At 48.0% G+C, this 13449-nt stretch overlaps 1 protein-coding gene across 4 annotated transcripts in view; it reads left to right on the forward strand.

Moving 5' to 3' along the window:
* Nucleotides 1–4039, forward strand: part of Isha (Insulator su(Hw) mRNA adaptor) — a 117907-nt gene extending 113868 nt beyond the window's left edge. For all 4 annotated transcript variants that reach the window (XM_037426192.2, XM_037426195.2, XM_037426193.2 and 1 more), the window contains one exon: nt 275–4039. In XM_037426192.2, the coding sequence (XP_037282089.2) occupies nt 275–3282 (3008 nt within the window). In that variant the 3' untranslated portion in view covers nt 3283–4039. The remainder of the gene's footprint in view (nt 1–274) is intronic.
* The last annotated feature ends 9410 nt before the right edge of the window (nt 4040–13449 follow it).

Genomic DNA, 13449 nt, shown 5'->3' on the forward strand with positions numbered 1-13449 from the left:
TTGGGGGCATCGACTATCTCATCGCCTCTTTGGCTACTTTGATGATTCAGATGGATCTGCTAAGAACATGTGCTTTGTGATTCATAGAGCTGTGTTTCCTAAAGAAATAGAACTTTTCAGTATCTTATAATTCACTACTAAGGTACATTTTTCTTCTCACTAATTATTTCAAACACCGGTGAGTGGCTATAAATGCTGTTTTTGTAAAAAGTTTACCTTAAGTTTACTTTTTCTCTGTAGTTTGAGTGCTTTTGTGCGTGTTCTTACATTGCAGGTATGATGCCGTCCCAGAGCCTGGTAATGCCTCAAATTCAGCTACCCATGGGTGTGCCACCTCCACCTAACCACATGCTGATGGTGCCACCAAACACATCTCAAACACTGTTGGGGCCTAGCGCTCTGGGTCTGCTTCCTCCACCCTTAAGCCTGCCAGGGGCTGCTCTTGGCCTGCCCCCTCTTCATCCTCCTATGAGCCTCCCTGTGACCTCCCAAGCAGCAGTGATGCCCATAGTTACCACAGCAAGCCCAGCTGTTTCTAGTGCTCCTGTGACAACTGTAACTCAGCCAGTTGCTGCTGCAGCAGCACCTGTTTCAGGATCTTCTGCAACACCTGCCACAGAAAGTGAAACTACTGATGTACCCATGGCCATTGACGGTGATGCCACCCCCACTGATGAAGATGGCACAAGTGAAGCAAGTCGTCTTGGTATGATCCACCCTCCTTCTGGTGAACCAGTGGGAAATGAAAAGGGACCGGTTGAGAGTGTAAAACATGATGGAAGTGAGTTAGCAACAATTGCTCCTTCTGGTGGATTTCTACCTTTGCCTGCACCACCTGGCCTGCCAGGCCAGTTTGGGAACCATGGTTTGCTGGCGAAGGACAAAGTTGATGCAAACTCTGTTAAGGAGCCAAAATCTCCAGTGGCTGTATCTAGTCATGAAGCAGCCAGTACAGATGTCAAGACTGAAAAACCCGAGAAAACTGATCTTGAAAAAATGCAGCAGGATGAACAAAGCTCAGGGCAGCAGGCTGCTGAGCCAGGACAGGAAGTTTGTGCCTTTGACCCCTCGGTAAGCTCAGTTATCCCATTGCCAGTTGGACTGCCTGGAATGCCTTCACAGCCTGTTCCACCCAGGCCATTTGGAAATGCACCTGTACGTTTCAGCGGACCACCACCTATGTTCCCCTTTGAGAACCCAGCTGATGGGAGACCTGGTATGGAATTCCCAGGTCCTCGAATGATGGGTCCAGATCCAAGAATGATGGTTCCCCCAGTGGGTGATTTCTGTCCGCCCAATCCACATGATCAGGCCATCATGGGTGGGCCAGGGGAGCAGAGGATGATGGGTGGACCTCTGGAGCAGCATATGCTTGATGGACCTCCAGAAGCAAATATGATGGGTGGTCTCATGGAACACAGGATGCACAGAGGTCCTGAACCAAGAATGATGGGTGGCCCATTGATGGGAGGACCACCTGAGCCAAGGATGATGGGTGGTCCAGAGGAACTACGGATGCTGGGTGGCCCTCCAGAGCACCGAATGATGGGTGGTCCACGAGATCACAGGATGATGGGTGGTCCTATGCAAGAACCTAGAATGATGGGAGGTCCTCCTGACCATAGGATGATGGGAGGCCCACCTCCACACCACAGGATGATGGGAGGCCCACCTCCAGGTCACAGGATGATGGGAGGCCCACCTCCGGACCACCGAATGATGGGTGGTCCTCCAGACCATAGGTTAATCGGAGGCCCACCTCCAGATCATAGAATGATGGGTGGGCCCCCTGACCACAGAATGATGGGAGGACCGCCTCCTGACCATAGAATAATGGGAGGCCCTCCAGATCATAGGATGATGGGTGGCCCACCAGACCACAGAATGATGGGAGGCCCTCCAGATCATAGGATGATGGGTGGACCACCAGATCACAGAATACTGCCAGGGCCGCCAGACCATAGGATGCTAAGGCCACCCGACTTTAGATTAGGTGGTCCTCCTCAAGATTTGAGAAAGTTAGGGCCTCCAGAACCTCGAATGCCAGCTCCCGGTCTCCGCATGCTAGCCCCTAACATGCCCCCAAATATGCCACCAAATATGCCTCCAAACATGCCTTCAAATATGCCTCCTAATATGCCTCCTAACATGCCTCCTAACCTTCCTCCTAACATGCCACCTGTGATTGTGACCGGAGTCACGGACGGGAAGCAAATCGATGTAAAAGGGCCTGAAAGTCAAGAAGGCACACAAAATAAGCCCGTCGAGTTGGCTGACAAAAAGAGAAGCGAAAACGGAGAAGCGCCGAAGGAATGGAAACCTCCAGCTTCTGCGCCGGAGCCATCTAGGGGACCGAATGGACCAGCAGCAGAAGAGGGGCAAGGCAATGGCGAGCAGCCGTGGAAGCAGCCAAGTGGTTTTGGTTTCTTCGGGCCTCCTCGGTCGAGGTTTAACGAGCAAAGTTCTGGGAGAGATAGCGACGAAGGTGGATTTGGTGGCGAGAGAGGCGACCGGCGTGTCTTCACAAATGCATATGGTGAAAGTTCAGACAGGCGTCGGAGCAGTGGCCGGGAGCGAAGAAGCCGCTGGTCGCGGGAAGATGAAGAGCGTGACCGTGAACGGTCACGGTCGGAGCGCAGCGAACGAGATCGCAGTGACCGGGAGAGGAGTGACCGGGACCGCAGCGACCGTAGGGACCGGGACCGTAGCAAAGACCGTAGCGACAGGGATCGCGACAGGGAACGAGATCACCGAGATAGGAGTGACCGTGACCGTGACAGGGACCGGGGTGACCGCGATCGAAGTGATCGCGACAGGAACGACAAGGATCGGGACCGTAGTGATCGGGATAGAGACCGGAGCGACCGCAGCGATAGAGACCGCGACAAGGATAGGGACCGAGATCGGGACCGCGACCGGGACAGGAGTGACCGCGACCGGGGAGACAGGGATCGGAGCGACAAGGAGCGCAGCGACAGGAGTGATCGAAGCAGAGGGGACCATAGCCGAAGTAGAGACCGTGAGCGGAGCTCTCATAGAAGCCACAGCTCGCCGGAGCGGGCTGCCACTGCAACGGCGGAGACGAACGGTGAAGTGAGCAACAGCAAGGCTAACGGTAGAAGCAGCACTTCGGAAGTGCCTTTGCCGAATGTAGAATCCAAGGGCCCCTCCTCCGAAGTGGAATCCAAGGGCTCCTCCTTCAACGTGGAATCCAAGGGTCCCGCCGAGCCGGAAGCACCCAAGGACTCTGCGGACCACGCGAAGCCTGAGGTGAAGGTGTGATCTCTGCATGGCATTCTTCTGGGCGTGATGGCCGAGTGAAGACTACTTTGAGTGCGTGAGTGTGTGATTGTGGGAGCGTTGTGTATATAACAAAAGAGACAATTCAACAGCATGGGACGAAGCAGGGCTTTGCCCGAGCCTGAGAAAAAAAGGGGGGCTTTACGGACTGCCCGCGTGCAGCAAGTTGCCCACTGACCCTGCGGGTCGCAAAACCAAATAAAACGAAAATAGCGCGGTGCTTGTTTCTGTTGCACGAAACATGCTTTGCCTTTTTTTGGTTTGCCCGCACCTCCGCCGGGTGTGTATCTGAAGAAGCAAGATACGATCAATGTTACTCCTCAGGCTCTTTCTGCAAGAGAAGCTGCTTGCGATGCACCGTCAGCAGCCGCAGGGTAAGTGGCGCCCCATTGGACACGACCACGACTCCTGCTGTGGCCCCAACGCCAACCCGCTGGACTGTGAACTCTTGATCGGCTACGGACGCTCGACGCAAAGGTAGACTCTTCCACCACGGCACGCTTTCGCAGTCGAGTGGCAGTTGCCTGCTCTTTAAGAGACTGCCTTGAGTTCGCCCCGGGGAAGCGGGAAGTGAGGCTTCGCCACCTTACATTTGTCTTGATTTTTATTGTGTGATTTGGGGCTATCGCGTCGTGAGGCTTTTGTTTTACGTATAGAGTAAGCAGCAACGTTCAGTCTATTTGCACCCTCCTGTAGTGTACGTTTCCTCGTCAAAAATAAATACTGCTTCTTGTCCGCAGCGTTCTTCTAATCTGTATGGGGTAAAAGCGGCGCACTTTAGTAGTGGGATTTGGACGGACTAATATTTGTGCTCGAGTCGGTGGTTTTCAAAAGGCATCTTAATCTTCATCAGATAAGACAACTTTGCAGCTCCAGACCACGTACTTGCTCAGGCAGTGTAAACTGCCGTTAGTTATGCTGTGTTCTTGTCTCGGCTTGGTTTAATGACGAATGTTTGAATGTGTGTGGGTGCTATAATACATGGTTTCTCATCGTAAAGCTTTTTCAAGATGTAGGCTGGTCTTGTGTTGGCGTCACTCCCGTCCGACATCGTACCGTGCATGTGTGCAGTGCACACATGCACGGTACGAAAAGCACTCCGTTCTGTAGTATGTGTGCGTGCATACAGGCACGTGCAAAACTTATTTTAGGCAGGCTATGAACCCTACCCCGACTAGAACGCCCATGCGACACGCACGTTGCTGGAGGGCTGCGTCTGACATTTGGAGCAGACTAATAAAGCACGGAACCGAGGTACCTGTCGCCGATTCTGCCTTTGCACGTTAGCTTTTATCTTTTGGACACCAAGCACGGCACATTCGCTGCCACTTGTCGCGTGTCATGTAAATGCGGGCATAATAGTGATGCACTTCAGCTGTGAAGAAAGCCTATTGTGTGCAGAGTGGAATTTGAAACATGGCTGCAGATGGCATAGCGTTGTGCGCCTAGTTTACGTTTCGTGAATTTGTGGCAAATAATATTCACGTCTGGCTACACTTCACAAAGCTAGAGCAGCCCTACAACATTCTCCACGTAATCATTGAATGACATCACTGAGGACATTGACTCACAATGAGCTCAGTTCGCAATTATTTATTATTATTATTTTCTTTAATTTAGGAACTGTGAGTTGTGTTAAGAGATGTGTCGCACGCTCAAAGCGCCCTCCCTTTTTTTCATCCCAGTGAGCACACTGAAAGCCATACTGTAGGGGCGACAAAAGTCGGCGTCTATATGTCTGCGCGCGTCATTACCTTAAGCACTTTTTTTTTTCTTTAAACGTACGGCCTGCTTTCAGTTTAGCGCGAGTGCACTGGTGCTTTGGTGCGGGCACGTCGCGGCGGACGCGGTAACTATGCAAACCATGAGCGTTGCTTCCGCATTTAGCTCCTAGTAGAGCTAATTGTGGAGGCAATGCTCCCGATGCTCTAATCAACCTGTTTCCTATCTTTGTGCTTGTGGCACAGTTGTTTTGACTTGTGACATCATTTGTCAAGAAGCGGTTCCCGGCTGATTTTGAAATGTAAAAAAAATATTGTGGCGTAAGCTGCGCCATTGTGCTCGTCTCCCATGTTCGCTGGGGTGTACTTCTGATAAACAGCATGTTCGAAAGGTGTTGCTTGGTCCACTTGATGGCCAACTGCAAGTAAACTTTGCGCACTCCCCAAAAGTCGAATTCTAGGCCGTCTAGCTGGAGGTAATGCTTCGTGCTAAGTTTCACCTTCAAGGTGCAAGTGGTTTTCAAAGGAAAAAATTGGCCCGAGTCTACATGTTAAACTGTAAATGTCGTTGAAAGACGTTGTGTCTGTAGCGAGTGATCAAAGCGTTTATTTGATGTTCTGCGCAAGAAAATCGGTGAATGGTATTCTCAAGGCGCTGCGTTAGAGTGCCTCGAGCGTGTAGCGGAGGCGAACAAGCGCATCTAGGCACGTTAGACACGAGCGCCATCTGGCAGTTATCTTCGAAAACAAAGGCGTGCGTGACCGCAGAGAAATATGCGCACCAGTCTTGGAGGTGATAAGGTGTAGAATTCAAAGCGACGGGCAGGTGCCACCACCGTGTCGTAGCAAAGCGTTGGAAACACCTTCCTGAGCATCGCGTTGCACTGTCAGCGCAGTGAGATAAATGGTACAGTCCTTGTGTGTGCGCCTCTTCTCGTATTAACGCAGACATACAAAACATAGACGTGTTGTTATGGGGCCTCAGATATGCGCAATATTTGCTTTTTTTAATTGACAATCGCACAACTATGAAAGCTGAACCTTGAGCAATATTGGTGGGTGCTGCGGATGGGGTTGGCCGTTAAATGCCGTTTGAGGTATCGTTAGGGCGGACAAACAGACAAATGTACAGACCAAAATTTTTTCGTCAAAGGTCCCCAAGAAAAAAAAAAAGACTCCTTACAGCTGACATGAATATAGTATAAGCAAGCAGCCAGTTGACAGACGGACCGACGTAGGCAAAACGCCTCCTCAGCGCTCCAACGTGTGCGCTTCGCGGTCGCGCCCCGGAGTCTACTTTTCAGAGGGCAATTTAAAAATTAAAGTACATACGCACAGCGAAGGCAACAGGAATACATGCTCATAAAGGTTCATTGAGGCGTTTCTCTAAGCAATGGCTGCCCGCTTCTCGCCGATCGTATAGCCGGGCTCTCTTGGAGAACTTGCTAGTTCACTCTAATTGATGCTGCTGATTTGCACTTCAAGCATTCTCTCTCTGTTGATGGACTGTGAACTGTGAGACTATGTTAGTTTCAATATCGATGCTCTGTACACTCTCACGTCTACCTAAAGTGTCCCTACTTTCTCTATACACTTGTCTGATGGCACCCAAAACTGTCAATTCTAACGCAGCAATTTTTTTCGCACTTAAAATACGTCTCCGTGCTTGAATACGAACCGTACTTAGCTGCGTTGAGTACTCGCAACTAGAAGCGAGCCGATCAACTTTTGGAGCTTTGATTACTCGCATGGAGATGTCGCAGCTTCTAGCCTTTTACAGGGGGTCGTTTCGCCGGTTTTTTGCTCTACAAAGTGTCTTTTTCGAATAACGTTACTCCATAACTTAGTGTAACGTTATGCTAGTGTGTTATGCTAGTGTTATGCTGAATGCTAGTGTATGAGACAAGCTCACGCTAGCATTTTATACTGTACTAACAGAGAGCTATAGTTTACCGTTAACGTGATGGTGGAGGTTAAGGGAATGACGTTACCGTGCAGCAAACGTTCGTTGCGGACAGCGTCTTAAAGTTTAATAGGATAGCGTTTACGTGGTTTAAGTGCCCCAACTGGGATGAGGGCGCGCGGCGCCACTCATCAGGGGTTTGAGAAGTAAGAACAGTGAAAAGCAAAAAAAAAAACAAAAAAAAAGATTAATGTCTGCCTGTGTCACTACGCAAAGCATTGATGTACGTTCGAAATGGGAAGCTATCTCAAAAATTACGCCAACTAATCCGTAATACTCGGTCGTTGAAGCTAACTAAAGGCAAGCGAAGCCACTTTTAACAGTCGTTCGCTGCGACCAAAGTGAATCTTTCAACTACACAAAATCACTTCGAAGAGGGCGTCCAAGAGTGCCGCCATGCTTTAGGTGCACAACGTACACCTATGCTAGCGCGGTACCGTAAAATTTGAAAAAAGATAGCGCGCGTACAGTAAGCAGTACGGGTAACGTACATATCTACGCATGTGCAATTCGATCGCACTATCATGGTACGCCCGGTATGCCGATAAGCCCGATATACTATGACTGTCTAATGTTCCAACACGAATAGCCCTTGTCACCGACGCTCCAAACGCTGGTTGGGGCTCCTCGTTTTTGGAGTAGCTTATGAATTCCGTAGTATACAAGCTATTGACAAAGGTAATTGCTAACAGAATTAAGGCAATATTAGAATTCAATCAACCAAAGGAACAAGCAGGATTTCGAACAGGCTACTCAACAATCGACTACATTCATACTATCAATCATGTAATAGAGAAATGCTCAGAATATAGCGAACCACTATGCATAGCCTTCATAGATGATGAGAAGGTGTTTGGCTCAGTATAAATGACAGCAGTCATGCAGAGACTGCGGAATCAGCATATGTAAATGATGAAGCTTATATGATGAAACATATATAAACGATGAAGCATATATAAACATCCCAGAAGAAATGTACCGGGTATCAACTACTACCATAGTGCTTCATAAAGAAAGCAACAGAATACCAATCAAGAAGGGTGTGAGGCAGAGGGATACAATCTCCCCAATGCTATTTAACGCGTGCTTACAGGAGGTTTTCAGAGGCCTAGAAGGGGAACAGTTAGGGATAAGAAGTAATGGAGAGTACCTTAGTAACCTGCGCTTTGCAGATGACATTGCATTGCTAAGTAACTTAGGGGATGAATTGCAACTCATGGTTAAGGAGTTAGACAAGGAGAGCAGAAACGTAGGCCTTAAAATTATTCTGTAGAAAACGAAAGTAATGTACAAGAACCTCGGAAGAGAACAGTGCTTCGAGATAGGTAATAGTGCACTTTAAGTTGTAAAAGACTATGTCTACTTAGGACAGGTAGCAACCGCGGAGCCGAACCATGAGAATGAAGTAACTAGAAGAATAAGAATGGAGTGGAGCACACTTGGCAAGCACTCTCATATCATGACAAGTAGATTGCCTCTATCCCTCAAGAGGAAGGTATACAACAGCTGCATCTTGCCGGTACTTAGCTACGGTGCAGAAACCTGGCTACTTACAAAGAGGATTCAGCTTAAAATGAGCGAGCAATGGAAAGGAAAATGGTAGGTGTAACCTTAAGAGACGAGAAGAGAGCAGAGTGGATTAGAGAACGAACCGGGGTTAATGATATCATAGTTGAAATCAAGAAAAGGAAATGGACATGGGCCGGGCATGTAGCGCTTAGACAGGATAACCACTGGTCATTAAAGGTAACTGGATTCCTAGAGAAGGCAAGTGGGTTAGGGGGAGACAGAAGGTTAGGCGGGCAGATGAGATTAAGTTTGCGGGTATAAATTGGCGGCAGCAAGCACAGGACCGAGTTGACTGGCGGAACATGGGAGAGGCCTTTGTCCTGCAGTGGACGCAGTCAGGCTGATGATGATGAATTCCGCGTCAGTATTAAACACTCCTTTCAGTATTAAACACTCCTTTCGGTTTTGTTGTAGGCCCGTGTGCTCAGATTTGGGTGCACGTTAAAGAACCCCAGGTGGTCTAAATTTCCGGAGCCCTCCACTACGGCGTCTCTCATAATCATATAGTGGTTTTGGGACGTTAAACCCCACATATCAATCAATCCTTTCGGTTTTAATAGTGGGCGGAGTGGCCTGGTCCTACAATATTATTGGGACCTAACAGACAATAATGCCAGGAAAAGTATAGGAGATGTAAATTGTGGTGTACATGTGAATAAAAAAAATTGCCCGCAGCTTCCCTCGGGGGAACACTGAGGAGGATGCGGAGCATGTAATTGGTTAACGGGGTGTTAAAGTGCGACTTACTTGGGTCGATGGCTAAATTGGTTAACGTGGTTGTGAAATGGGGTGTTAAATTGCGACTTACTTGGGTCGATGGCTAAATTGGTTAACGTGGTTGTAAGAGGGGGTGTTAAATGAGTGAACACGTACACACGTATGCGAAAGGGCGGCGCTGGTCGAAGGGACGTCGATCATTGTGTTTGTGGATTGGTTGGAATTCATTTCACCGCGACCTTGGACGTCGACGCGCCGTACAAACCAACCGACGAGCGGCAACTGAGCGAGCGAGCGCCGACCTTGAGTATATATACAGCGCGACAGCGCATGCACTGTCAGCTGTCGAATGTTCGAGAAGGAGGAGAAGCGCAACGGCGCATGCGCGCGCGTCAGCTGCCGATGTTCTCGAAGCGTGACGGCGCATGCGCGCTACAGAGGAGAAGCGCACGCGGTGTGTAGAGGAGGAAGGGTGCACAGATGGTGGAGGAGTGAAGCGCGCGCGGTGTGTAGAGGAGGAAGGGATGCACAGATGGTGGAAGAAGGAGGAGGAAGCTTGCGGACGGCGCCGCACTACAAGCCTCGAGTATTAGATGCTCCGCATCTAAAAAGCGAACGAAAAGATAACTTGCCACCGGTAGGATCAGAACTTGCGACATTCGAATAACTCGTCCGATGTTCTGCTACTGAGCTATGGTGGCGGGCATTCCTGATCCACTTTATATAACATGCAGGGGTGAAACGATTGCGCCATTTTGACACAATTGTCCATTTTTGCACCGAGCTACGCCAAAACCATGAAGTTTGCCGAAGAGTGTTGCGATTCGAAAATTTCTTTGCTTTGGTCTAACCCGTGCAGAACGCCACCTTCGCCGCAGTATAAAGGTGGCCTGCGGAAAAGCGTTTCAAGATTCGGAAGGGGCTGTTGGCATTATGGTCTCAGGACAGAGCACAGTTTGTTCATTTACTCAAGCATGTATACGCCACATAATTATGAGTACTGATATGATCGCTTACGTCTGAAAATGCAAGTGGTAATCATTTGGAGCCATGTATGATATTTCTGCAGCCTTAAAAATTCAAACGAAACTGTGTGCAAGTTTTTTTTTTGCCGTCTCTACTTTTCATTATTACAAATCTCCGAAATCTCAAGGTGGCCAGCTTGGCGAATCCACATTTCGATCCTCAGAGCCTGTTAAAGGATTTGACAGGTATGGTAAATGCCGATGTGGACTTTATCATTGTTTACCGAGTGGGGTGGTTCAAAATATTTCTTCATTTAAATAGCAGTGCATATACATTCTGCATGTTTATAGGATGTTGAATAGTTCTTGCATATTTTTTTTCTTTGTACACACTTTTTCGTATTGCTCCAAATGTGGTCTTTCGGGTATAAGAAATTAAGTGATTTTTTTTTTTCTCGGAACCTGTTGCAACTTTGGATTTTAGTGCTCGAATAGTAATATTTTGCTGCTCCGAAAATTGCTCCAAATTCTATTTCGGCTGTATCACCCCTGCTTGTAAGCCATATTTCAGACAAATTACTCCTGGAAATCTCTACTTTTACTGCAGATTTGTCACGCGTAGGACCTTGTGCCTGAGTTTGTATGATGGCACATGTGCGATTTAAACACCGCAGGCGCCAGAAACACTTGCAAGGGCTAATATCTGCCTAATAATCGCGCTGTATGGACGGTGCACACCATAGAGGTTATTTTGCGTTTCTAGTGCAGAAAACGGTACTCGTCAAAATCGCCAAACAGAGGCGACAAACACGTGCGATCTACACGTGTTATCAAATTGCAGCTTGCCTGACGATTTTCGTCGCGGCTAAGCGAACTACCAAACAGTAACAAAGAGCAATCAAACTTGCTCGCACTGATCGCAGTCTTATACACTTCGCTCCCGTAGCCAAACGTGGCCCCCTAGCGGACACTTGACCGTACAACGTCCGACTTTGACGCCAAGGAAAGCGCATGGGGCGTTATCCAGCACATTGGTCACCTATATGCAAAAAAAAAAAAAAAGTTTTTTTAATTTGCGCCCTTTGGTTGCCAACAAAACCTCGTTTGACTAAGTTTGTCAAGCTGAAAGAAGTACGCCGAATTCGTTGTTGGAAATCGTATATGGTTCTAACCAAACGATCCGAAAGAAAAAAAGAGAAAAAAAAAAGGGGGGGGGGGAGGTGGAAGTGGGTAGTTCACAGATTCAGCGATACCAGATCGCCATACGACACTAGTCTAACGGAGTGCTTCAACAGCACTAGGAAGTACGCTCAAGGACTGCGGGGAAAGACACGACAACCACTGTACTTCAATCGACCACGTGGTCTAGCGGTTGTGCAGAGACTTCCTCTGAAGTGCTTGTGTGTGGTTGCCCTAGTTTTTCGAAAATTAACTATAGGGGACTCTGGCCGTTCAGCGAACATGGGCAGTATGGGTATGACATGAATTAGCCTAGGCATCGTGCTTGCGGGTGGCGAATGCGCGTGTGGCTTCGCTTGTTCCCGTATTTTGGTTTTGTTTCGAAGGAAAGAAGTCGTTTTTCTCTTCGTGACCCGCTTTGAATTGGTAAGCCCTAAAGATTAAGGTGGCGAAGCGTAACTGCCGAACATTTGCCGATTGTTGTTTCGCGACAAAGCAGCTTCAAGCCATGTGAAGCCAGAACGAACGTAAAGTACGAAGACTAGGCAAATCCATGTCATACCCAAATTTCCATGCTCGCTGAAACGCGATGCTTTGCGGCTCCCATAGACACTAGCGCCGGAGTTACCTCTAGTGTATATTTAGGAAACTATGGTGCTTGCTCGAGTAATATGAAAGCGTTCAATCGGTGCCAACTAGCCGAGTCTAAAGTATTAAAGGCAAATATGCTAAGTCCAAAATACTAAAAGCAAGAAAAGTATTAAGTCAACGTTGATTGTGCAAATTGCGGTCTGAAGACCTTGTGGTGCTACCTCTGTGCCAAGAAAGTGCTTTTGAAATAATATCGCGTTTTAGCGGTACGCACACGTTAGCGCACTTCAATCCACCCGCCTGAAAATGGCATTTCTCAGGTCACTGTTGCCGCGCCCAACAATGCCCGCTTTTCCTGCGTGGTCAGCCGCAGACTCTAGTGGCCACAGACCGAAAGTAGCGGAAGCCACTGTAGAAACTACATCAACTGAGCGATTGTCTGCTTGCTTGGTTCAACTGGGCCCCGCTAGATGGCACAACCTGTAAAGCCTAACCAGGTGTAAACGAAACATAAACCACTAAAACCATTCCCTATAGTAACGCGAAGTGATTTTTCATCATATGAAGCAGACAAAAAAAGCAAACATCGTTTTATTATCTCCCTTCATGCACGAACATATTTTATTGCAGCTATAATTTGATTACTAGCGATTAATTGTCTGACGCTCTCGAGGAATGTGAATCATTTACAAAAATCTCCCACTCGTGGCGCTCATGTGATCGTTTCGTCTAATTTCTTGCTAAGTAGGGTACTGCTGTTGATAATATTGCCGTTTTAGAAGTTGTCATACATGGAGCTTTCACTCGCGACATTGCGATTAAATCGTGATTCCACGAGTGTTGAAGATTGGGCGAGTTGGTTCGTCGTACTTGAACTGGTATAGCGCATTACGGGGAAGAAGAAACGGCCGAGCAGACCGACACAAGAGGACAGAGCGCTCCCCGTAATGCGCTATACCAGTTCAAGTAAATCGTGATTGTCATTTGGCTTAAGTGTCCCTTTAAAAGACGGGGCATGCAAATAATGAGTTTGTGTTGTCGCGATTTCTTGCTTGTACATGGAAGTAGACACTTGTGCCTGAAAAAAATACTTGAGTAAGGTCAAAAAGGAAAATCAGCTGCGTTTGGACGTTCGTGAAAGGCCTTGTAGATCACGACTGAAACCAGGAAGTGAAAATAAAGATGCTCTGTTCGGCATGTTCAGCGACCTGAAGTCACTACATCGGCTCTGTGATGCAGTATCTGCATTCTCGAAATTCAAAATATGAAATTCAAAATCGGCCAATACTCGTTGCCCTAACGGGTAGGACTTTTGTAACGGTGAAGAAATAATTCTTATATTACTTATATCTAAAGACCAGTTCGGTAGAAGAGGCATCGAAAGAACGTAAGGATGAGCGTGAGTAACAAAAATTGGCGTCTCCAAGTGGTCTGTCGCACGATT

This window comes from Rhipicephalus microplus, chromosome 5 (assembly GCF_043290135.1).
Source record: "Rhipicephalus microplus isolate Deutch F79 chromosome 5, USDA_Rmic, whole genome shotgun sequence".
Classification (NCBI taxonomy): domain Eukaryota; kingdom Metazoa; phylum Arthropoda; class Arachnida; order Ixodida; family Ixodidae; genus Rhipicephalus; species Rhipicephalus microplus.